Here is a 22,140-nt window from a genome sequence, read left to right as displayed (position 1 = left end):
ACAGATGTTCAGACTGACATGAGAACAGTCTGGCGTCCCTCCATCAGTGCTTTGTTAATCATTCTTCCAAGCCAAAGGTGGGGAGAATTCAGAAAAAGTGTGGTTTTGCAAAAGAATACTCTATGCCTTAGCTAATCTCTATTACAACATGTTCCCAATTCAGCTCACGAGTTATCATGCAGTTTTATTCACAGTACAAAAGCCTGTGAAGCAAGCTTGCTGCACCCAGAAAAGCAGCATCAGCTGCATACTTGGCAGTTACTATGGTCTGTAACAGTTCTGGTTTTGCATGATGATGATGGCCAAAGAAATCAAAATTCAGTTGTCCCAAGCATAACATGAATACTGAACAGACCAGATCATTCCTCACACCCAAGCCAAGATAAATAGTTTAAGTCTTCTTACAACAGTTGATAAATTTGGATCCTAAGTATCTGCCAAGTTTCAAAGACAGGCTATCAGGCCTTCTGAGAAGCAGGGCATTCAAACTTCCCAAGTCTGGCATTAAAAAACACCCACAACAACCAACAACAACAACAAAAAAAGACAACAGAAAAGCCACTTTCTGCAAGCTTCACAGCTTTGTAGACCTGAATGCCTGCATGGGTTGCTACTAACCCCAAGAAAACATCTGTATAGTATTAATGATAGCAAAGACTACATTTCATGTTTTAGCGTAATTTAGCACAGTTCTGAGAGTGTCTGGTAACACTCAGTGGTTCATGAACCACTTTATCCTACAGAATGTATATGTGAACCACTATAATCCAATGTACTTTGACATTAACCTGCAATTCTGCTTTCATACGCTTGTAGTAACATACACATTGTATAGCACTAATAGAACAACACTAGAGACTAGATGTACGAGATGTGAGTAATACCTTCTTTACCAGCTAGCTGAAAAGACTGTGATCTGACCAGTGGCAGAGAAGTTCTTCTTTTCAAATTCATATCATCATAGGAGGAAAAACATCTAGGAAACAGAGTCCACAAAGCCTTTTAAAACACATTTTTCTCAGGACTTTGTCATAAGCATTTTTCATTAAGAAACATCTTTGCCAGAACAGAATTATTTGCTGAGGTGCCCAAGAAAGCCTGGCAGACACAGTACTGTATTTGCAACAAGCTATCAAGGCATGTTAAGCATAGCAGCCCCAAAATGCTCCTAGGAGAGTGTTACTATAAAGCAGTAATGGCTCTTTGCTATCAACTGAGTTTGCAGAAAGAAGACTCAGAATTAAAGCAGATGTGCCAGTCCCAGCGGATTTAGGAAATATTCATAAAAGCTGCATCAACAATTAAGTTTCAGATATAAATACGGTACCTTTTGGGGCTAGGGTAGTGATTACTTTTGGGGATTTTTGAGAGGTAATCTTCACAGAATGGAGAAGTGCTTCTGCACCGCTGCACACAAAGCACCAAGCCCAGAATGACACAAAGAACCAGAGAAATCACAAGGTAAGTCTGCCGATCAGAAACCTGGAAGAATTTTATATAGTTGTTAAAGACAAAGAATAATTTAATGATACTATTATCCTCGTGTTTTAAACATGAAAATCTTTAAAAGAACACAATCAACATGTTCTCAAGTCACTTTCATTTTGACTAAAAACTTGTTCAAATTTGAGTATTTTTTCATAGATTTTATGTAGTCTACTGACTATGCAACATTCAAGGAGTGAAGGCTGAAAACCACTAGCTGGTAACACAGAACAGTATTTCACTGACTACGGTGCTACCATAACTTATGGAAGCAGCCACCCCTTGCAAAGAGCATTCAAACCTATCTGGAAGTAATACACTTTCTCATGGAAAGTGTACTAAGAAAGTTACTTCTGTTCTACAGTTGACATGGATGTAATACTATCTCGATTTTATGTGATGCTTTTCATCAGCAATATTTTCACAGGATAAATACCATTATATTAACTTGATCCAATGGGTTTCGTCTTATTGACTACCCTTCCATTTCACAACCTAAGCAGAAGGTTTTTTTTTTCAAGTATGTTCATTTCTGAAGATGGACAGATGAAGCTTGCTAGAATTATATGGAAGCTGAAATCCAAGGATGTTTTGTAGATAGAGTTAAAAACAAATGAACTGCACAGTAGTTTTCATATAAAAATTTATCTTAAACACACCAAGAGATCTTAGAAGTCATACAGAGACTTTAGATAAGACAAGGAACACAACTTCCCATTTTGTAACTAGCAAATGTCTCAGACTAATAGACTCAGGTGACCAGAGCTGAGTTCAGGGAAAGCCATGTGTTCACATTCCAGGATACTCATCTAACATACCCTGATGATCACCACTGTCAAATCCTGATTAAAACCACAGCACTCATGAACAGGAGCTTAGCCAGCCACGCATCAAAGAAGGAGTCTCACTAAGTTTTATAAAGCAGCCTAAGAGATGTCTTTGGCAAGATGCACAAAAAAAGGGGTCATGTTTATAGTAGTGCTTGAAATCCCACACTAGAGAACACATTCTTAATCGTTGCCAAGATTTCCCTAATCTCAAAAGATCACAGTGGCCAGAGGGGAAAAGAGGAAGGGTGTCTTAGCCATGCAAGCCTCCTGTTCAGCAGCTAGGAGTGCAACCCTCCACATTCTTGTCTGTTATTACAGTCCAGTTCTAACAGTGGTGAGTATACTCTTGCACACTAAACCTCTTATGGCAAGGGTCTGTTAATATTTAAGTGGACAATATAAGTGCTGGACACTGCAAAGCATCCCGCTTTACTGAAGTTGTATAACAAAGCCATGCAATACAACTAGTTATGTAACGTGGAAAGTGCCAGAAAAGTTCTTGAAGCGTGAACTTGACCATTCCCTCCAACACGTCAGACATTCTGTATGTAGAACAAATCCCATTATTGTCATTTCAAAGCCAGTGGTTAGTCATCTGATTTCATTAAGAATCATTTCACAGAACAATATCAATTCCAATGCACTGCAGGAAGGCTGAGATGCTAAGTTATTCCAACTAAGTTTAATCTTTATAGTTAGCTCAGACTACAATCATGGGGCTAACCAGGGCTGTAGGAGAAATTATTACCAATCTTGCTGTGCACAAGACAGCTCAAGCTACTCAAACTTCCCTCCCCTCCCTTGGTCAGCTGCTAAAGTAGACTGAAAGCAACACTACAGACAACTTCTCAAATGAAAAGCTTCATTTAAAGACTCCAAGCCTCTTCAAATTGAGATAGGTTTATGCATCTGCTTCGAGTTCTCGCACCATATTGCTGAAATATGATTACCTCACGTTTTAATTCCGCCACAGTTGTTGACAGATTGGAAACTAGCTGCGTCATGTTGGTGAGCTGTGCTTGTAACAGCTGGATCGCTTCTGTTTGTCGCTGATCCTGTATTAAACAGTCACGGTCATGCTATTTAGTTGTCAGGTTCCCACTGTCATCTACTCTCACATGTGCCGAGTTAGCATTCTGTCCAACACAGCCATAGCCACATGACCTATCCAGTATTGTTTTTAATACAACTTTCCTATAACATTTGAAACTGCTTAAGCAGCACTAGTCATATACATATTTCAAAACATCAACATTTTTACTTATCTAATAATGTCTTATAACATTATGCCAAGTGCATTTCATTACAGTGACTTCTGCTATCTTCATTAAAGGCAGATGAAGTAGCCAGCTCCATGCAGTGACTACCAGGAAGCTGAGTACTGTCCTGTTACAAAATACACATGCAGATGACCAGGCAGAGCTGGAGACTAAGGGCTGACACATAGCTTCTGTTCTGGGATCAGGTAGCCAGGCACAAGTCCTTTGCAGCTACCATCTCCTTCCCAGAAAGAGCCCTAAATGGGATTCTTAGTCCTAAGAGAAATTAAGAAAGGTGAGCAGACTATCAAGGAGGTTAACCAGAGGAGCACTTTGGACTGACCAGCATTTAATACTGCTTTTTTAAAGAAAAGCAGAAAAGAACACGTATGTGATCTCAGGGAAGTTGTGATTTTCTTTGCTGTCGATGGATGAGCAAACTACTGGCCGGGGACCGCACGTCAGAAGTTTTCATACAGTTTGGGATTAAGTCTGCTATGCCACATGCACAGTTGTTTTAGTAATGATTTAGCACTGCAGTTAGTGCTATATTTCACAGCTGCTCAGGAAAGCTAGGACAGCAGCACAGGGAAAAACCTCCTTCAGCTCCTACTTCCTTAAATCGTATTTTAAAGAACAAACTAGAGCTTTTGTTACATGCACTACACTTTCAAATGCAGATTTGGCATAAGCCATTACTCTATCCCTCTCCCTAGAATGGGAGGTCTCTTCAGCAGCATCTGTGCAATTGTCTGTCTATATTTTAAATCACATTGAAAAACAAAGCAAGTTAAAAAACAGTTTTGAGTGCAGCTATAACCAAAAAACAAGGCTTGGAAGTGACTTGGATAACTTTTTCATTGACAAAGACATTGAAGAGTTTTAAATGACAACTGATTTTTTTTTTTCTTCAAATACAAAGATCAGAAGACAGGTGGAAATGGCTTCATTCTAGAATGACTGGGAACATATCTAAAATTTTTATTATAAAGAAAAAAACTGGGAAGCATTCAATGGAAGCTTTTAGAAGACAGACATGCAGCTAATAAAAATCTTGAACTGAAAGAAAATTTCTGCACCTCCTTGCAACTCTTAAAAGTAAACTTTTCTAATTAGGAAAACACTTAAGTACTCCAGAAAACCATACCTGTTCCTCTGCTATTCTTGAGGTGTTCTGAAGTTTTATTATTGTTTTATTGAAAGCCTTCTGCATTTCTTCCATTTGCTTTCGGTACCTAAAACAAAGAGCGTAAAGGTCTGAAGTGCTAGTTCATAAAACTCCTCAGTACTAGACTTGTCATGTTTTCTGAAGACTATGCCAGCAGAAAAAAACTCTTTGCCCAAAGAAATTATTTGAACATCAAGTGGTATTTCCTTTTATATTTCACACATAAAACAGATGTGTCTCATTCTAGTTTTTTGTGGTTTTTTCCCCAAGGTTGAAGTCAAATCTATTTCAACACCTTAGAGCTTAGCACCAGTTTACTGGAATTCACTGTGGAGAATTCTCTGCAAACGCCGACTGCCAAGACAGACAACACAACAGTAAATGTAACAAACAGCCCCTTCCATGGAACCAATTCTAAGATGGTACATTTCCTGATTCTCCTATGGCTAACAAGCACCACAGAAACACTAATATACATACATCCGTCACAAAGTTCTTGGCTGCCTCTCCATGCTTCAACAAGAGTTATTACAGATAACATGGCAGTTTAAATGGAAACAATGAATTCAGTAAAGAAGGCATTGTAGGTCTCTCTCATTTGGTTTAACAGCAACAGTAGGATAATCCTTTCACAAAAAAGGCATGTAGACAGGATTAGTGCTTACATCCTGGCAATATTTTATCCTTTTAAAAAACCCACAGCAATATTCCTCAAAATGAAATGTGATTGTACCTGAAATACAGAAAGGGAACCCCTTCCACCCACAGACGTCTAGGTCTCCAGCAGCTACCTAGGATTAGGTACTGAGAAAGTTTCCGTAAGACTGATTATACTCAACTTCCACTGTACTACTTTAAGTATGTGTTCATTCTTTTGCATAGTTGGCTAAAAATCACTTTTTCATATGGTAGACTCTTACCAGTCTCTCTCAGACTTACCTCTGACTAAGTTCTTCTAAATAACGGCTGCTGAGAGACATGTTTACTTCTAGGGCTTTTATGCGATTATTAAGGCGCATGAAGACAGACTCCTTTTGATTAGATCCATGGACAAGATTTCCGTTAGCATAGCCTAGGTCTGTTGAATTCTGCAATTCAGCATAGAAATCTGTAGCTGTTCTCTGCGGTCCCCCAGAGACTGAAATTGCCATTAACGCTTCTTCGGTTGCCTGATCATCCTCCTTTGTTTCAGCAGATGCAGAAGACTCAACAGGAGGCAAAACAGATTTCTGCACTTCTGGACTGCTTTGCTTTCCTTCCCCAGCATCACCAGCTAATATGCCCACTGTATATTCGGGCTGCAGAACAGTCTCGGTAGGCTTTGGGATCACTGGAGTAGCAATAGTCTCTCTTGTGCTTATCTCTTTTACCTCAGTGGCCACACTGGTTTCAGAAGCTACAGAGTTTTCTTCAGCAACAGAGCTCTCTGCCTTCTCCGCTTCTGCACTGACCTCAGTTATATCCACCTGGGGAGTCACCCTTGGTGCTACCTGGCCTGCATCTTCGTTCGCAGGCTCCAACACCACATCTGTTGTTGGCAAGGGCTTAACTTCAGAGGTAACTTCTAAGAGGAGGGATTGAGAGACAGTTTGAGGATGGCTTGGTTCCAGTTCAATTGAATCTGTGGTCTCATTACTGATCTCCTCATGGACCACACTGCTCAAGTCAACCACAACAGCAGATCCAGATGGTGTCTCAATTTTGCTGTCTAATTGCTCAGGAAGAGGCTCATCTATTGATGTATGTATAGATTCAGTTGGAACCACCTGTGGCTGCTGAACACCAGTAGAGTCATCTTGCCCTTGTTTACCTTCAGTTTTACTACGCTGCCGATGCACAGCTACTGCAACTGAACACCATTTAAACAGATATTCTGAAAAGGCAGAAATACAACATGCTGTTGCCACATCATAGCAGTACTTTTCTGTCTCAAGTTCAAACCATGCCAATGCTTCTTCTTCCTGATCGTCACTAGGCAGCAAGGTTACCGTTGACTGGCTTGTATCATCTTCATACTCTTGTACGAGCTGAACAATAGGACTTTTGGTCGAATCCACAATTAATTGATCTATCTGTGGAATATCTGTAGTAACAAGTCTACAAGGAGAGAGTTATAGATGGGATGTTACTCCAACTGTTTTACATGCCTGCTCTGGAAGACTACAAAAGTAGGATCTTTTAGAAAAATTAGCAAAGCTTATTCCAGTGGCCAAAGGCCAGTTTGGATACAGTCAGAAATCCTGTAAGTTAGGATTGAAAAATACCAGAGAAAATACTGAATTGCAAATTAATTATTTCAACCCTTGCTTCTTGAACAGCAAGCCTTTGCAATCAAATACTGCCCCTTCCCTCACCCATGAAAAAAGTCACCCGTTCAAATATCACTAAGCTCTTACATAGCAAGCATCTCACTCTTCTGCTGCAATCTTCAAATGTAAATGCAAGAATCACAACCTTCCCACTGATCTTTCCCAGGCTCTCAGAGTGCTAGGAATCCATAAAACCACTAAATGCAGCACAAGTCATGTCTTAACATTTAAGAGCTAGAGTCTCAGCTTTAAAGTAGCCAAATCAATTCTAAACAATTGCAAACTGAAAAAAAAAAAAACCAACAGAGTATCTATACACATCTCCTCCTCCCAACCTAATTCCATATCTTTGCATACATAGTTTCATCAAGGAAAGCTTAGCAAAAAAATATAAGCTTCTAAACCAGATTTTTTGTCAATATAATTTAACTAACATTTCAGCAATACAACTTACATTCCTAATTGGTCTCCCTTGCAGGAGACAACCTGCAAAACCTGGAATAATATTAAGTCAGTTTCCACCCAAGAAATCTGCAATAGCCAAGAGCAAAACACTCCTCCTACTTATTCTAAACAAAGTAATACAAACAATCAAGAAAGTTTGTGATGCATTTTGACATTTAGTGAAGTGTTAAAACAAAACATAACATAATAGAAATAGCTATAAAAAGTAATTGAAGCAATAAATTTCCCTGGTTAGTACATTACCACACTATAATTTTCATCAAATACCTTTTTACTTGTTTAAAGGTAGTGTGCCATATCTGAGCATTGCACTACCAACAATTCCAGACAGGTGCATGTCAGTTTTTGCTAGGAATACACAAAAACCCAACACCAATCACTTACTCTGGTGAAGGAACAGGAGTTGGTTCAGGCAGTCTTGGTGCAGCTGCCGAAGTTGCAGGGGTGGCAGTGACATTTTCAGACACGCTTCTATTCCCTGCTGCAGGAAGGGAGAAAATGTGACCATAAAAACCTCAAGAACCACGTTCTTGAGTGGAAGGGTGTTGGTTTTTTGTTTGGTTGGTTTGGTTTTTTGTGTTTGTTGGTTGTGAGGTGGTTTTTTTGTTTACTTGGTTTTTTTTTAAGTAATTAACTGCATTATCAAATTAACTGCAGATATCATTCACAGTTATTTGAATGAAAGCACTTCTGACATTTTATGTATATGATATTATGGACAGTCTCAAAATATTTCCAGGAAAAAGCAGCAAGTTAGACTTTACAACTGAGGTGGGGTAATACAGAGAGTAAAGATCTCAGAACATAGCTGAGCAAACATATATGTTATTTTTGTATCTGTTAGCTTCTCAGTAAATTCAGCATCTTTGTTCCACATTTTACAGTCAGTAGACTAAGAATTCTATGGCACTAATCAGGTATGCCATAAAAGGTGAAAGTAGTAATTTAAATGTAGATCATAACTCCTCACAAAAAAATTCAGCAAAATACAAAAAAAAGGCAGCTTTCCAGAATGCTTTTCATTTGAAAGAAATATACCTTCAGCTTCAGATGACTCTTCAGTTTTGGCTCCAAGCATATTAGCAGCAATATTCACCATACTTAGGATAGCGTCTAAAAGAGAAAACAACTAATCAAAAAGTACATATTCAGAGGGCCCAGAGACTAGAACCACTGAGCGCTCTGCTATTTTTTAACACTTGCTTGAAATGAATCACAGCATAAGGACATAAAAAAATTTCGGCATTCTATTACACTGGATGCATCTGTTGCTTTTAAAGGATAAATTTATAAGCTTAGAAATCTATATTTGAAAACCCATATCCAACCTTTACCAACTAGACCTTCTAACACCAGTGAGACACACTCACTGATCACTAGTCCACTGAAACCAAGGAACAGTAAGACAAACAGAAGAAGCTTTAAGTATGGAATTTTCTGATGGTCTGAGTGTGTGAACCACTGAGGGAAGTCCCAAGGCAGAACTTTAGAGCATGAACACTCAGAATTTCCAATTAAGACAGGTTGTATCATTTGTCATAAAAGTATTAAAGAAGTGAGTCAAGAAGTGTCATTTGCTAAATGAGCAAGACAGAATTCTGCCTTTGAGGACAGGATGTCTGCAGCAGGACAGAGAAAGCTAGATTCATTCAAATTAAGCTGGCCTCTGTCATTTTGCATCATACCTCCATCCTTAATCCTAAATCTTACTTTTAGCTTTCATACTGCTGCAACATAACAATTCTAAATATTTTAAGATTTGAAGAAGAAAATCTACTCTTTACAATTCGTAACTTGAAAACAATCTAAATCAGTCAAGACAACTGGAAGAAAACCATAACAAATACCCACAGATCTGGCTTATATTCTTTTTTTAAGGATCTGTTAAGTAGAACAGGTTTTTCCCCCCAAAAAAATTCACTAAAGTATATACAAAGAGGGTCTGCTCTATATTGGGACATATGTTAGATACAGCTAACTCTTTGGTCTTGATATGGAAAACCAACATTGCCAGGCTTATTTGGAATACGAGGAACAGGGAAAGAGAACCTTATTGTAAACACACAAAAGTTCGCCCAATTTTGCCCATTCTCTCCCACCCACCAACACGTATCTGTACTGTATATCACATGGATAAATTCATAGAGTTAGAGGCATTTCAGTAGTAATAACAAATTTCTTAGACTCCAGGAAGCTCCATTCAGAACCTTGCCCTTCCTCCAAAAGGTGTCAGAAAATACATTCCTGAATTATGTATTTATCTAGGGCTGTATTCTTCGAAATATTATGATAAACAAAAAGATGTTAAACTTGAAGTTGATGGAGAAGTAGAAAAATAGGGAGAATTAGGAGTTTGTATAGAAGCCTGCCAGTCTAGCAGCATGGCAAGAGGAACAGTGAGCTACCCTCACAGGTTAAGCTAGCAGAAGACTGCAAAATACTCCTTAAGAGATCAAATGTCTGAGAAGCCCACTATCTCCTCCTCAGACATCCCTCTTCCTCACTGTGTATCAGTCTAAGACAAATGATGCAAACTGGAAGTCCACCACATTTGTCCAGGCATGTACATATTAGAAATTCTTCCACAACACACACACTTACCAACATAGAATTCCTTCAAAAAAGGAACACTGACTGCCCTGCAGGGATGAAAGGTCCCAATAACAAGATTCACCAGCCAGATCTAAATAATTATCACTGCAATGTTTCAGTGCTCAGCTCTCTAAAAGCACTATCAGTAATAGGTGTTTCAGATCTTTTCATCATAGCTTTAGTACTCTAAAAAAATCAATAGAAAAGTCACTGCGTTTTTCAGTCAGAACAAAAAAAACCTTGCAATACTGCATTTGTGGACAGAACATGTGAATATGCTTCATCAAGACAGCTTGAAGGTAGAAACTCTGAAAGTCAAGAGATGAGCAGTATCAGGGAAGAATGTACTGCTTTCTCTCATCTGTGAGAGGCTAACATTTAGAAATAAACTGCCTTTTCTACTTTCTATTTCCCCTTTGAAAGCAGCACTAAGCTGTGCAATATTCCTAGCCACGACCATTTTGTTCTTAAGTGACCACTGCATTCTAGGGAACAGTAGCAAAGAACTCTGCAGCTCTGACCCACTATGGGATGAAAGGAAAGCCTGAGCCCAAACAGCATTCAAGTGCTAATATATGCTATAGTAACAAATCTTCACTAACGAGGGCAGAAGGAAGAGTGGTACAGCATAAGAGATCTTTAGAAGAAGTTGTGTGGCAGCTGATACTATCCTAAATAATTCAGCAGTTAAGAAAACCATTAAAACTGAATAATGAAATATTCTTTCTAAGCCAAACAAAACCCACATCTAGAGATTTTCCAATGGAAAAGTGACAAGAAAGTCAAGAACAGTTAGTTCTCTCAAAAAAAATACACAGCTTTTATGAAGAGCACAGAAGCTACAATATTTACATAAAGTCTTCTCAGAAAGTGCTTCCACCCCCTCCTTTCAAGCTGTACAAAGTAAACCTTTATATTGCTTTCTATAAATAAGGCACCCTAATTAAGCACAGATTTCCAAGTTCTGAATAATCATACTCACTTTTAGCAGAACCAAGGAGATTTTTTGAAGATTTCTCTTCCCCTGTATTGTAATCCAATAGATAATCTATGTATAAAGAAGAACACTTATGACTGTTAAAATTAAATGTGTCACGGGCAAAGAAATTAAACCTCAAGATTTAACATGACATTCAACTATGTCAGTTTGACAGTGTTGAAATAAACCAACAGAAATAGAGTTAAAGGTCAGATATTACATATCAAAATATCAAGCTCCAAGCAATAAAGACCCAAAGACAAGAAACCCAAAGAGATTCAGATTTCAAGCTTCGGTTTCCCCAGGATTCACGACACAGCTGCAGCAAACTGCTCCTTCAGCTTCATATAGGGTTTTTCCCCTCCCCCTCATGAAAGCTGGAGGTAGGTCTTTTCGTATTTTTTTATTTAAACAAAGTCTGCAAGCCAAAATAAGCACCTTCCCAATTGCTTGCAGCATCGATTGCACAATCAGTCTCCAGAAATGGGCTTCAGACAGTAAGAATAAGGCTGTTTCGTGTGAGCTGCTTTATTTTAGTTATCCTTTACTAAAGGATAACTTTGTGCGTCAGCACACAAAGATCATTGCTTAGCCTGCCAAGTGAAAGAGACTTATTACTATCATTTTAAGGTAACCCTCCAAATAGTTACAACGCATTGTTTAAAATTTAAAAGGAATATTGGATAAGCACAGAAATGCTGAAATACTGCCAACAATACTAAATAAATATAGTAGTCAAGTTATTTCTTATATGCAGGAAACGGCGAGTCACCAGACTAGCACAACACGTCTGTATGGATAAAAACGCAAAAGTTATTTGCTTACCATAATCTTCATCGAAGAGTTCTTGTCGTTCAGACTGATACTGAGAATCAGCTATTTCTTCATATTCTTCAACCATGCTAGTACCAAATACCCTTTGAATAAAGTTTAAAATAAACACCTGATTAGTCAATTACTTGACATAATTGACAATTAGATAAGCAATATTAACATTATATAATATGCAGCAAATAAATTAGATAAGCAATAGTTGCCTTCAGTTAACCAAGATCAAGCAGCAGGTACGCTTCTTTTCTCAAACTTGTATCCACAAAGTCCACTGTATGCTTTCGTTTGCTGCACCAAAACAAGATCCTGTTTAGAATTCTAGTAATTCCAGAGAGGCATTTCCTCCTTTTTAACTTGAACTCACAGACCTCCTTGTCTTAATCTCTCCATGAGCTCTTACACCTCCTCTTCAGTTCACCTTTGACTAGCTTTACGAGTATCTATTCGCAACCACCTCGCTTTGCAAGCTATGTTCTCTTTCACCTGCTCCGCCAAAATCAAAGCATTCCAATTAAAGTAGTTTTGTCAACCAAAAATACGGTTTGGCTTACAACAGTAGAGCTCCTAGGTTTAAACCCTGATGTAACTTTGACAGGAGAATTGAAATTCGTTTTTAGGAGCAGTACAGAGGCTGATTATTCACTGATGTTCCAAGCATTACTGTTTGTACCTGGGGTGCCATGCAACACAGCAGCTTCTCAAAAGCACTCACCACACCTGCTCTTTTTAGTTCTCCACTTGTCCCTTGTTTTGCTTGGCCAGCCTTGAAATGCTCATGTCCTCCTGTAAGGTTGCTCATGCTCCTGTTTCCTAACACCCCCCCTGCAAATATAAACTATTCCTTACTTACTGGAGAACCATATCAGAAGATTCAAAGCTTCGTTAAACAGATGTGGAGCACGCTATGCAGTAGGTAAGTTACGCAACGACTTCTGAACTGAAGTACAATATTTCCAAATAACTTAAACTGAAAACTAGAATTTGTTGCCCATCTATTATTGAAACACTTTAATCCTCACTGCAAGGAGGTAAAACAGACAAAACACTTAAGATATTACCTTATAAGACTTAAAGGACAAAAATGTTCTGATCCAAAGTGCGATATCAACTCCACCTGAAGAATAAAAGGTACTTAAAACTCCGAAGACCCACAGAGTAAAGAGTTCATTTAACATATATGTCAAAACTTGAAATGGCAAGTTTTGTTTACTCAAGGAGTTTGCAGATTACCCATAACAGAAAAGAATCTGAAAGATTTGTTCCTGCCATGCATTAAAGTGCTGAGTCTGAGTAGAGAATACCCCAAGCCCCATGCATTCATCATTCCAGAAGAAGAGGTTGCTAACCTTTATGTACTTGATGAACATCTGAAGCGAGAGAAAGGAGAAGAGGGGGGGAAAAATGTCAGTACAAAGGCTGAACACATGCCACAGGCAACTACAGATTGTTGTTGTTTTTTTAATTCAGTACTATAAATGCCTAAGATGACAAGTTATGATGGATCAAGTTGCAATACTACTTCATCTGCCTGAGGTAGCAAGATTTCATTTAGCCCTCATACCTTGCAGATAGATGACATGCAAGAAGTGTCTAATTAATGAGCTTAACGATTTACTCGATTTTTCTAGGCAGCATGATTGCAAACAGAATATTAAAGTGTGTTAAATTTACTAAGTGCAATTTTTTTTTTTCCCCCCTTAAAGAGCACAGATCACAGGAAGTTACTCAAAAGGAAAAAAAATCCCTTTATAGCACGCATTCTATATACTGCTGCTGCCTCAAATTCAATATAACATGCTTCAGTTATAGAAATGCTACTGGAAGATGACGTATAAAGCATCTGATGATATGTTTGGAAGCTTCAGTCATCAGTGTATTTCTAGTTAGAACTTGACTACACACTGATATTTATTTCATCTAAATTAATTTGCAAGTGTAGAGTGCATTTATTAAACCACTATGTAGACAGTGCCAATGAAGGACTGATAATCCACAAGTGAGATCAAGATAACTATTCCCTTAAAAGCACTCTCTCAAAAAAGTTTCTATTTTTGAAACAAGCTCATTAAGCCACTTCAGAGATCAAACTTATTGAAAAAATTGTTGGGCTCTTCTGGAGACTAGACACACTTATAAATTGCTTATGTCTTGTGCTATAAAGTAAAAACATTACAAGAACAATCTTTTGAAAATTTTACCATGCTACATTACTCAAGGCAGAACACTGTATCTGCCAAGGGATTAAGTGCTGAAGCTTCTAGCATAGTTCTGGAACTTCAGTGACAAGCAAGATTCCAGCTACATTAAGGCATTAATTCAGCCAGAAAGCAGAATAAAAAAAATAAATGAAATCTTCATCCTGTGACTCACACAGAACTTCTGGGCAGAGAAGTTGGATTACTATCAATTATAGCTACTTCTTCATGAAAGCAGAAATTGTAATTCAGCAGCACAAACCAAAAATTTTTATTTTTTGGAAAGCACCATAGTTGGAAGGTAGCACATCACTAGAGAGGACCTAAGAGTATTTTCATTTAAACCTCCACTACACCCCAATATTTTCACAACAGCTTTTATTCCAGTCCAAGTACTACATTATTTATGGAGTTTTATTCTCTTTGAGTCTCGAGTAAAGATAGTTTGCTGCAAGTTATTTTGAAGGTGGAGAGATTGTGGCAAGTGCCAGTAGCAGTAAGCCTAATTAATTTGCATGAGTCATAGTTATGATCGAATAACTGCAAAACTGCACTTTGGGTCTATTGATGAGAACTAGAATTCAAATGCTTACTCTTTCAGATTCACTTAAAACTATATAGCAGAATACAGCACCATATTTTAAACAGGGGGGAGGGGGGGGAAGAATATGTATGTATCAGTCAAACGGGTACAGCCAAGAGACAAAATAGGTTGATACCTCAGGAAATGGTTAAGTCAACTAGAATAGAACATAGAACACTGTCTGATCTTTTTCTTAATTTAGATAGCAACTAAGCGTGTACTTGAACACAAGGTACTAGGCACTTCCCAAGATCCTTTCAGTTACCATTATGAGGAAGGCAATGTGATTGTGTGACAAGGGTTTATAGTACTTGACCACTCGCACTAGGGCCACTAATGAAACCAGTGCAATTAATGGTAAAGCATGCTTTGATAACTGTTTTTCTGGATGCTCTGTTGTTATACAGGGTAAGCCCAGCAAGCCCCTCCTTTCCTGAGAAGCATAGATACTTTTGCAATGTTAAGTTACCTTAACATATTTTGCATACATCTGTTCATCCAGAGGAAAGCTTTGGACATTTCTCTCATCTCTGGCATGGAAAGTACCTAATTTAATCCATTTATTTGTTGGATATCTAGAAAAGAAACAATGGAGTCAACTAATGACATGCAAGAACCCACTGTTTATAGACATTTGCTGAAGTTTCTCAAAACGCCTTTCACAGAAAAAACACTTTTTTTTCAGTTGCAAGATAGCAGCAATGTGGTTTTTATTGAAAGAACAGTTGCAAGATAAGGCTAGTCCCAATGCAAAAACCTCGGCAGTACTTCTTCACAAACTTAAACAGTGTGCAAGCCCTTGAAGGATAAAACTCAATACTTGATCCAATTACTGAAATTCAACTAGCCTACAGTAAAGTTTCTGGAACTGAAAGTCACCTCAGGTGAACACCGAAGAATATGACACACAAGTGACAGGTCATAAATAATATTGTAAGCAAGCAGCAAAAAAACCTGAGCAAAGTAGAGTTAAAAATAGGCAACAGATCAAGTGTGGAAAATAAGAATCCACATGCTTAGAGCACTAAAAGAAGTGAGGTTTTTTTGATACACTGTGTGTCTCCTCTTTCACATACCAGAGTAATCCACTCACTCCCAAAACTACTGGGGGTACAACATTGCCTAAAACACAGTAAAGCCACCCTTTAATCAGCCATCTGGCCAAATGGTAGCATTCTTACCCCTTACACTTCCTCAATAGTGTACTTATTTAAATAGTTTAGTGGGGTTTTTTGGACAAAGTTCAGCACTGAAGACCGTTTAAGCCATGTGAAAATGGTCTGAATGACAAGGGATGAGACAGCCCACAACTCCAGTGGTATTCTGTTAAGGCATGTCCATTTTATGATCTGCCATCCACTACCTTGCTACTGTTTAATTTCTACTGCTTCATTGCTACTTTTCACTTTTAAGGTGGCAAAGAACGAACAATACAGGAAGCATGGAAGGAACTCAAACCATGTAGTCTAGGACCTTACAGGTGCCTTTCCATGGGGAACACACACCAGTAACTGATAATATACACAAAGAAAATCCATCTAATTTCACAATAAACTACACTTTGCAAAACAACAGGCATACAGAGATTTTTTTTTTTTTTTTTACACAGCTATCCATATTTCATTTTTTATTCAGGGCAGGTCCTGACAACATACCTGTCACTAATAGAGACCAGAAAGTCTTTAGGAGTGGAAGAGAATAATTCATGATTTGCAATATCAAGCTGCTTTACTTGGACTGGTTCACAGAGCTCAATAACAAACCTTGAAGACAGAAAGGAAATTGTTAAAAAAACTTTTCCTTCTACAATTACAATCCTCAGTCCTTTAGCTCATTACTGCATCCTTCACTGGGTATTAAAAGAACACTACAAAAAAGCTGCACAATAAAGACACATTGCTTGTTGCACCCTTCAAGATCACTAGTGACATTTACCTGCATATCTAGCTTAGTAACTCTAGATAGCACCTGCAGCTACAAAAGCTTCATCCATCTTGTACTCAGAGGCAAAAAGTCATGGAACTAACTAAGGAGAGCAAACATCATTTAAACCACACCTGAAATATCAGTTAGTACATTGGAAATGCCAATCACATGTTCTACTATTTGACAGCTAGGGAAAGAAGCCAAAATCTTTACTTGAACACTCAGTGCTTTCTCTCCTGTAATTATGCAAAACATACAAACACTAAAGTGAATGAAGGTATCCCCTTAAACTTATTTCACAATACCAGAGACAGAATTCTATAGGGGACACAATAAAGAGTCTACTGCTAAACCGGTCAAAGTTCCTTACACATCCATTTCAGGCTGACACACCAAGGTCAAGTCAGTCCCCACAGGATAAATACAGTCCCACTGCAATGGAAAACTAACCACTCCTGTCATACAAGCAAACCTCAGTAACTTACCAGATTTTAGTACTGCAAGGATTTAGCATATAAAGGTCCATGTTTTCCATCAAAATAGCTGAAGTGCTCTGTATAAAGAAGAGAATTAGCATTTCAAATGGTATGATAAATAATAATGCAGCACCAAGGGATTTATCTCCCTCTCCAAATAAGTTTTATTAGTTATGTAGACTAATACCAAGTTTCATAACATACTGCCTCCTGTATGTTATCTTGCGTTGAATGCCATACTATTTTTGGGCAATCACACCATTATCTGCTATAACAAGCTGTTTAATACAACTTTGTTCAATTTATCTACTGAGTAGACTCTGCTCCCCCTTAAAATCACTTACAGATGTAAATTTCTGTATAACAATCCCTCTTAAAACAAGGGGCATATCATAGTTTAGGTTCAATTTTTGAAAATCAAAATTCACATTAAACCTGAACACAAAAATAAAAGATTACTTCAGAAATCAGTGTTCAGTTTTAAATAAGTGTAATTTATACTACTTTTTGCATAAGAGTAAACTGAAATAATGCACATTAGTAATTAGTAAATGCTTACCTTTGCCTCTGGATTTGCTGCCAGAATTTTAGCACCACACTCTACAGAGGCATAGTTATTTCTATTTTTCTGGACCTTTTTTGTGGAATGCTGCCCACCAACAGCAGAAGGGTGCATTGACTGACCTAGGAACAAGAAAATATTGCTACTGTAACAAACTACACAAACAGTCTTCTCACTTTCAGAGAACTGCTGCTCAGTGCTTTTACATAATAAATGCTATCAACTACGTAGTTCTAGCAGAAAAATGAGGTTCCAGGCTACATTTGAAATTCAGACAGTTTCTCTATTCAAATTTGAGGCAAAATTAAAGTGGTCTGTATTTAGACCAAACCAATGAATCCTAAACTTACTCTTTTCTTTCTCCACTTCCATGACTTTCTTCTTCCATTCATCAAATGTTGGAATGTCTCCAGGGTCCTTTGGAGTTATCACCGACGTAGGGTCAATTTCTCCTGTTTTCTTGTAGTCCTTCTGCAAAGGAAATAGTCAGCAATTGTGTATTGAAAATATTTTCTAGTACCAACCATGAAAACAAAGACGAACCTGCATGCTTTAAAAAAAAAAGCATGCTCTCATAAGTCAATAGTAGATGCATCACTTGAACCCATGTTAAAAACTTCGCTCCAAGGTACAAGGTAAGCTCACAAGGCAGAAAAAACATACGTGATGATTTCCTCCCAGAATTATAGATTCTTTCACTGAGATGCTGGTAATTTTTCTGGCTAACCCAATACATTACATGAAACAAGCATTCTGTCTCAAATAACTGCTTTTTCTTGAAGATTTTTGCCTTTCCTCCTCCTAAGCAGAAAAGGTTTCCCTGTAACAGAAATTTCAAATATGAATGTTGGCCATGATGGAATTCCAGAGGTCACCTGGAGTTTCTGAACATCTCAGAACAGTGGAATGAATTATTTAAATACATTTTAATGTTTTGATCAAAGAAATAATGTTTTGGACTTGCCTGACAAAACAGCAACCCTTTGAAGGAAACCATACACATATTTCAAGTCTTAACTTCTCCTTTGTACAAACACATTTCCAGCACATCACCAGATATGTGAAAAGCTTGTGCTAGACATTTCAACCATAGAGGTTATTCTGTAGACAATATTTTACAGGTAGTTTCCTAAATGACTGCTTTGTAGGTTGACATTTTCTCTGCACTTAAAGCAAGATTTCACATATAGTTCTATAGCTAGAAGCTCTCAAAAAGCAGAGCCAAACCCACATATTTTGTGAAAAGTGACAACGTAATTCTTCACATGACTACACTGCAACAGAACATTAGATTTGGCATACCCAAAAATACAACCCCACATATATTTAGAAATGCAAGGACCTGAACAAACCCTGTATCTTCCTCTCCCAATAAAGTTCAGTGTGTAAGATCCTCCTTGGACTATGACAAAAGTGGTAGTCAAAAAACTGAGTAAGCAACACCAAATTATGCTCTTGCTTAACTATGACTTCAGGACAATGCCACAATTCTTTGAATTTAAGTCTTTAAAGCATTAGGTTAAATCAAGAAAAACTTGGTGTTTTTTTAATAATGGTTTACACCAATTTGTTTGTAGTAAGTTATTTAGAAGACTCTTCCTGACTGCATGTAATTATTTTAAAGTACACTGTACTCTGTTCAAAAACCTCAGGAATAACTTCTTAGTTTGAAAAAAGAGTTATGCAAGTTATTAGTAACAGTTTAAATGTGATCCCAAAATAGCAAAAACACAGATATTGGCATAGCTTTGGTCATTCTTTACGCTTTAGGAAGTGCCTCACGGTAAAAGCATAAAAGCAGTCATACAGTTAAGTGTAAAGACCTGTCTAGCTAAGTATTCCACTTAACAGTGACCAAAGAAAGAATAAAAACATACCAAACATTTTGTATTTCCTTTAAGTGTCGTCTTTGCCTCTAGCCATCTGCTTGCTACTCAGTAACTTCCTGACAAGACTGAACCCACACATTTCTTTTCTACAAGCCAGGTAATGGACCGCATGACCCCCCACTTTTTTTTAAAACCTATGTAAAAAACAATTCTGCATCCACAGCATCCTGTGGGAAGTCCCAGCTTAGCTATCCATTACATGAAGAATGTTTCTTCTGGATTCTGCTCCAGATAGTTTTATTTTATTTCCCAAGTATTTGAAGGGACTTAGCTCAGAAAAACTGTTCTGTGCCAACGAATCAACCTTGCTGCCCCTTTCTGCCAGTTTATTATACCCTTATTGAGATGACAATATCAAAACCACACACAGTGCTCAAAATGTGAGGGTTGTGCATTTATACAGTGCCAATTAGAAAAGTGATAGATACCACTCATCTTTAACAATGGTTATAAACTAACAGAGGTCATTATGCGCCTGTGTGTACTGAGTGGATATCAGCACTGCTTACCTCCCTTTTTAAGTTCTCTGAGGCATTCAGAGCAGATTTTTGCTCATCTGCTCCCTTTTCAGCTGCTGAAACTTTTGACTCAAACTCAGATTTTGTCTTCTTTCCCTTGCCATGCGAAGATGATATGTTCTCTATATGTTGACCTGCAAGGCTGAAAGTTTTAAGAGTATTAGGACCTGTAAAATGATCACATTTTCAGCCATATGCAATCTTAAACACACACAAATGTAGATAAGCAAGTACATGCAAATATTTGTTGCAAGGCCGGGACAGGAAAGAACAATGACCTTTGAATTATTCAGACTCACAACCTACTTCAATACTCACCTCTCTGGCGGACTGACAAAAGAGGAAGGCTCACTCTGAGGGTCAGCCTCAAGTGTCCCACCAATATCACAGTCAGGTTCTGACTGCTCAGCTTCACTAGAGCTGACTACAGGGATATCAGCATGGGAGTTTTCTATTGCACTGAAGGGAGAGAAATAACATGCTTTTTACCATTCTGATAATACAAGTAACCCTGCTAATCAACCACATAACCAAAGATATCTGAAAGTTTTAAACAGCAACAGTCTCACAGAAATAATTATGGGGAATAGGCTATACTTGTGGAACTGCATTCTCAGCTGCACCCATGCAAGAATAGAATTTCCTTTCCCAGCCTGTTTGTCCCAGCAAAGGGACTCAGAGCTCTCTCATCTCCCAGATGAGAAAAGGAACTCTCATCTCCCAGAACTCTCATGTGACATCTTACCAAACACTGCAGTGGATAATTTTTCCCCATCATCACTACGAACTAAACACAGTTTCATAGTTACCTGACTGACAGCAATTTTCTTTCCCCTTCCAACAAAGGAATCAAACATGAGACTGAGTTCCATCACAAAAAGCTCCTAATGTTCCCAAGACAATGGGCAGTAGTCAGAACAGAACCTGGCTAAGACTAGAGAAAAGGGATGACATAATGATATATAGCAGACCCACCCAGACTTCCTTTCCACTAGTTTGGTTTTTTTTTTGCTAGTGCAATAAAAATGAGGTAAGCCAGTAGACCATTATCAAAGCTGCATAAACAGCCCAAACTAGCTATTCTTCCTTCTTCCCAACACTGAACACACTGCATCAGATAAATCCTGAGGCAAAACATGAAAGAGCCTCCCTAGACGCTCCTTAGGAATGATGGAATGGGTAGGGAGGAAAAGATGGACAAATAATGACTTCTTTGGCTTTCCTCCCTTCTCCAGTACAGGGATAACTTTCACATTGATCTAGAAGGTTATAACCAGATCTAAGTCAATCTTTATTCTGCCTCCTGAATTTCAACATAAGCTTTATTCAGTATCAGCAGCAAACTAGGTTAATCCAGTATCATTATATAGAGCTGCAAAAACATAACCAGCATGTTGGCAACTTAAAAGGGGATCTTTTTGATTCTCTGAATGCTGACTGTGAACAGAGGCAGCTGTGAAAAAAACAGGGAGCCAATTTTAGTACTTTTCATATGATCAAGTTCCCACAGTATAAAACAAAAAACCTCATAGGTATTCAAGAGTTTTCACTATGTGGCAAAGTCTAACACACTAGGAATACAAAAATTCATTAGCTACAAACAGGGAGTAGTTTCTCTCAGCGCCCCAAAACGCATACTTCTGAGCTCTGCATGTAACACTTCTATGACAGAAGTAAGGTTGACCACTACACTTAAAATGAAAAAGCTTCACATATTCTTGATCTCAGTGAATAGATGACAGTATGAGTAATTATCAACTGAATAAAATATGGGACAAGTATGAACTTAAAAATACCCCGATATCAGGGTGTACCTGACTGCCCTCAAGTAACCAATTTTGGCAGAAGGTGAGCAGCACAAGCCTAGAAGCTGTAGTGCTCCCTCTCCTTTAGGTACTTTCATTTGTTAGTAGCTTTGCCTTAAAGTGCATTACACCAAGCTCACATTGCATGGTAGCTGTTTTTACTCGCAGCCAGAAGAGCTCAGATTATTTTTCAAGAAGTTTTCCCCAGATCAGGTCTGGATAGAAAAAAAAAAAAACAGTGCTGTCATAAAAATAGGATTCATTACAA

General features: G+C 38.0%; 1 protein-coding gene across 3 annotated transcripts in view; it reads right to left on the bottom strand.

Annotated features, from left to right (window-relative positions):
• Positions 1-22,140, bottom strand: part of SUCO (SUN domain containing ossification factor) — a 43,667-nt gene that overhangs the window by 2,558 nt on the left and 18,969 nt on the right. The window contains exons 5-22 of one of the 3 annotated variants that reach the window (XM_075097096.1): positions 20,386-20,526; positions 20,059-20,209; positions 18,011-18,131; positions 17,658-17,782; positions 17,108-17,175; positions 16,352-16,459; positions 15,166-15,271; positions 13,265-13,285; positions 12,977-13,032; positions 11,913-12,004; positions 11,091-11,156; positions 8,555-8,629; positions 7,901-7,997; positions 5,682-6,839; positions 4,722-4,809; positions 3,266-3,370; positions 1,328-1,482; positions 885-976 (exon numbers count right to left, since the gene is read on the bottom strand). In XM_075097096.1, coding sequence (XP_074953197.1) covers positions 885-976; positions 1,328-1,482; positions 3,266-3,370; positions 4,722-4,809; positions 5,682-6,839; positions 7,901-7,997; positions 8,555-8,629; positions 11,091-11,156; positions 11,913-12,004; positions 12,977-13,032; positions 13,265-13,285; positions 15,166-15,271; positions 16,352-16,459; positions 17,108-17,175; positions 17,658-17,782; positions 18,011-18,131; positions 20,059-20,209; positions 20,386-20,526 — 2,825 coding nt within the window. The remainder of the gene's footprint in view (positions 1-884; positions 977-1,327; positions 1,483-3,265; positions 3,371-4,721; positions 4,810-5,681; positions 6,840-7,900; positions 7,998-8,554; positions 8,630-11,090; positions 11,157-11,912; positions 12,005-12,976; positions 13,033-13,264; positions 13,286-15,165; positions 15,272-16,351; positions 16,460-17,107; positions 17,176-17,657; positions 17,783-18,010; positions 18,132-20,058; positions 20,210-20,385; positions 20,527-22,140) is intronic. The other 2 variants (XM_075097097.1, XM_075097098.1) reach the window with 2 other exon arrangements.

Source organism: Phalacrocorax aristotelis, chromosome 6, assembly GCF_949628215.1.
Source record: "Phalacrocorax aristotelis chromosome 6, bGulAri2.1, whole genome shotgun sequence".
NCBI lineage: Eukaryota > Metazoa > Chordata > Aves > Suliformes > Phalacrocoracidae > Phalacrocorax > Phalacrocorax aristotelis.
This window is presented reverse-complemented; position numbering and strand designations above follow the sequence as displayed.